This window comes from Sminthopsis crassicaudata, chromosome 5, assembly GCF_048593235.1.
Source record: "Sminthopsis crassicaudata isolate SCR6 chromosome 5, ASM4859323v1, whole genome shotgun sequence".
Taxonomy (NCBI): domain Eukaryota; kingdom Metazoa; phylum Chordata; class Mammalia; order Dasyuromorphia; family Dasyuridae; genus Sminthopsis; species Sminthopsis crassicaudata.
Window position 1 is genome coordinate 99246524 of NC_133621.1, and position 3529 is coordinate 99250052.

General features: G+C 37.5%; 1 protein-coding gene across 1 annotated transcript; it reads right to left on the minus strand.

Annotated features, from left to right (window-relative positions):
• Nucleotides 1–234: 234 nt before the first annotated feature.
• Nucleotides 235–1176, minus strand: LOC141542555 (olfactory receptor 6V1-like). Its single transcript, XM_074267045.1, has one exon. It carries the CDS (start codon nt 1174–1176, stop codon nt 235–237), a length of 942 nt encoding a protein of 313 aa, XP_074123146.1.
• Nucleotides 1177–3529: the final 2353 nt, after the last annotated feature.

Sequence of the window (3529 nt, forward strand, 5' to 3'; positions counted from 1 at the left end):
TCTGCTCAAGTAAGCATGGGATGCACTTTCTCTGGGGCAGATGAAAGTTCAAAATAAGTAGGGTGGTAGCAAAGTTTATGGATGGAACCAAAAAGGGAAGATGACAAAGACATTCCCCCATGATCCCATCATGAAATCTGGTGGTCCTTCTCTTTATAGGGTGACATAGACTTCCCTTTTAGTTATAATTAGTTCCTCATATTTTATGTTTATAAATGGAGCCCACCCTTCCACTCATGCTGAATTCTTTAGACTCTTTAGCCTCTGAATCTGTCCTCGGATAACGGTCTTCACTGTTTCATTTCGGAAAGTGAGGATGAAGGGATTGAGAACAGGGGTCAGGATGGAAGTGACTAAGACCACCATCTTATTGAGTTCTACAGAGTGATCCTTGCTGGGTCGAACATAGACAAAGATTGTGCTGCTGTAGCCAATGAAGACCAGAGTGAGGTGGGAACTACAGGTGGAGAAGGCTTTTTGGCGGCCACTAGCAGAAGGAATACGCAAGACAGTGGTCACAATATAACCATAGGAGACAAGGGTCACCAGGAAAGAGCTTAGGACAAAGGCCAGAGAAAGCATGAAGTCCCAGAACTCTAGGAGGGATGTGTCCGAGCAGGCCAGTTGTAGCAGTGGGGCATTGTCACAGAAGAAGTGATTAATGATGTTGCCATGACAGTAGGAGAGCTGCACCCGGGAGAGAACAGTGGGCACCATGGCCAGGAAGGGTGCTGCCCAAGCTGCCCCTGCCAGACGGATGCATACTTCCCAACTCATAAAGGTGCCATAGCGTAGCGGGTGGCAAATGGCCACAAAGCGGTCCATAGCCATGTCTGCCAGAATGAGGAAGGAAGTAGAACCAAGGGAGAAATAGAAGTAGAATTGGACCATGCAGGAGGTAAAGGAAATTGTCTTGGTGGAAACAAGGAGGTCTGAGAGCATCTTCGGCACTGCAGTCATGGTGACAAAGATCTCCAGTAAGGCAAAATTTCCCAGGAAGAAGTACATGGGGGTGTGCAGGTGGGCATCAACTAGGACCATAACAATAATGATGGCATTTCCCACAAAGGCCAAAAGATAAAGTACCAGGAAAGGTCCATAGAGCACTACCTGCAGCTCACCAAAGGTTGAGAAACCCAACAGGATAAACTCGGATGGGTGGCTTAGATTTGCCATATCCCAGGTCAGGGTGATCTGTACTGAAAGGAATAGAGAGATGTTAGGGGAGAGTTTGTAGGGAGGGAAGGGAGGGAAAAAAATACACTGGCAGAGAAACTGTGAAAGAGAAACAAAGATGGAGAGAAATGAACAGAAAAAGGACATAAAAGAAAGAAAAAAGGAGAGATACAAAATACTTAGAGAAACAGAACAAAATAGTCACAGATATACAGATAAATAATGAGAAATAGAAAAGCAGAAAATCGGGAGAAAAAGAAAAGGGAGAGAGAAAACAGAGAGAGGGAGAGTAGGGAAGAGAGAAAAAGAAAAAGAGAGAGGAGAGATAGTGAGGAGGGAGTATAGAAACAAAGCAATGACAGAAAAAACACAAAGAGAAAACGTATAAGAAAGGGAGAAGGGAGGAATAGTAAGGAGCCAATAAACAGAAACATAGAATGAAATTTAGCAGAAGATAGTGAAGAGAATGAATAGTCAAAGCAGAATTGTCTCAAGAAAACGGCATGTCTAAATTAGGTTTAGGGACTGTTTATACTTATTCAAATTATTTAGTAGCCAACCTCATGCATCCTTGTAAACATCTGTGATACTTCCTTATTATTGAAGAAATTCCTTCTGCCAAAAAAAAAAAAAAAAGTTTAATGTCAAAGCTACTAGAGCTACTGAACTGAGACCAACCAGAATGGAAAACCAATACACAAAATCACTTTAGGTTTGATCTCACTAACACTTATTTTTATAAATTGATGGATCAAAGAACCTTGATGGTCACATATCCCAGGGTCCAATTTGACAGGAGCAGAATACAATTCAGCCCAAGTCAGCTGGTTTCTGATGTTGTTATTTTTGGAAGCAGTCCTGAATTACAAGTTCTCCCATGCACTTAAAAATAATTTATTTTTCAATGAACAAAAATCTATTATTTTTCTTTCCTTTGGTTACCCCCTAAAAATAAAAGAAAAAGAAAATTCTGGTAATAAATATGTATAAACATGCAAAACAAATTCCTTTGTTGACCATGTCCAGAAAAAATATGTCTCAGTCTATAGCCTTAGTCCATAATTTTTTTTGGAGGAAGTTATATAACATGTTCCTCATAATTGCATTTTAATAATTACACAGCATAATTGCTGTATTCAATTCTTTCTTCCTAAAAAACATTTTATGCCCTCCACTTTAATCCATCTTTCTGACCAAATACTCCCCTTTTATTTAAATATTCATGTATTTCTGTGTAAATGTGAATATGTGATGACCACACTGTCAACTTTTATATTTCAGTTAACATTATGAGTTTAAAGTTTTTATTTTTAAATAAATATTAATAAATAATATATTATTTATTTATTAAAGCTTAAAACTTTTGTCTCATGATATCCATCAAAAAATAATAAAATTTGTACATTTCTCAGAATCTAAAATTTTAAGTAACTATACTTATAAAAAGCTAGAGCTAAAAGAGATGTTAGTTTATTTTACAGATAGAGAAAACTGAGACTTGGGGAGTGTCTTGCTCATAATGAGTAAAAAAATAAATGTTTATTGAATTAAATTGAATTTTAAAAGTTTTGAAGGACTGAGTATCTTCTTGGTCAAACATACAATGAAATTTAATATCTTGCATGTGGATGAAACAGAAAATCTGAAGCATTTTAAAAACATTTAGTTTCTGTATATTTGAGGTATTAAAGAGAGCATTGAGCTAGAAAGAAGGCCGTCAATATCCCTGATGTCTTTCAAACTTCTATTTAAACTTTATCCCTGGGGGCAGCTAGGTGGCGCAGTGGAGAGAGCACCAGCCCTGAATTCAGGAGGACCCCAGCTCAAATTTGGTCTCAGACACTTAACACTTCCTAGCTGTGTGACCCTGGGCAAGTCACTTAACCCCAGCCTCAGGGAAAAAAAAAAAAAAAAAAAAACTTTATCCCTTCTATTGTATAATAGAATAATAGCATAATCACATCAGGAAGGTTGTGTTTGGATGATGAAAAGCTACCATTAGGAAACAAGTCCTACTACCCACATGTGTTCACAGTTATGATATAGGGGAAAGAGAAACTGATATGGGGCCATAATATCTGAGTTCTTTTTGCCACTTACCATTTTAGTGACCTGGGGATACATCATTTTTAACTCTTAGACTCAGTTTCTTAATCTAAAATGGGGCAGTACATATTAGAATTTCTTCTAACTTTTCATTTTTGTGAGTATATTATTTTATCTCTCTGAGCCACCATTGCTTTTTCTATAAAATGGATATTATAGAAATAGTCCATTTATGTCACAAGAATGACTATGATCATCAAGAGAACGACTGCACATGAAAATGCTTTGTAAATTATAAATAGATGTC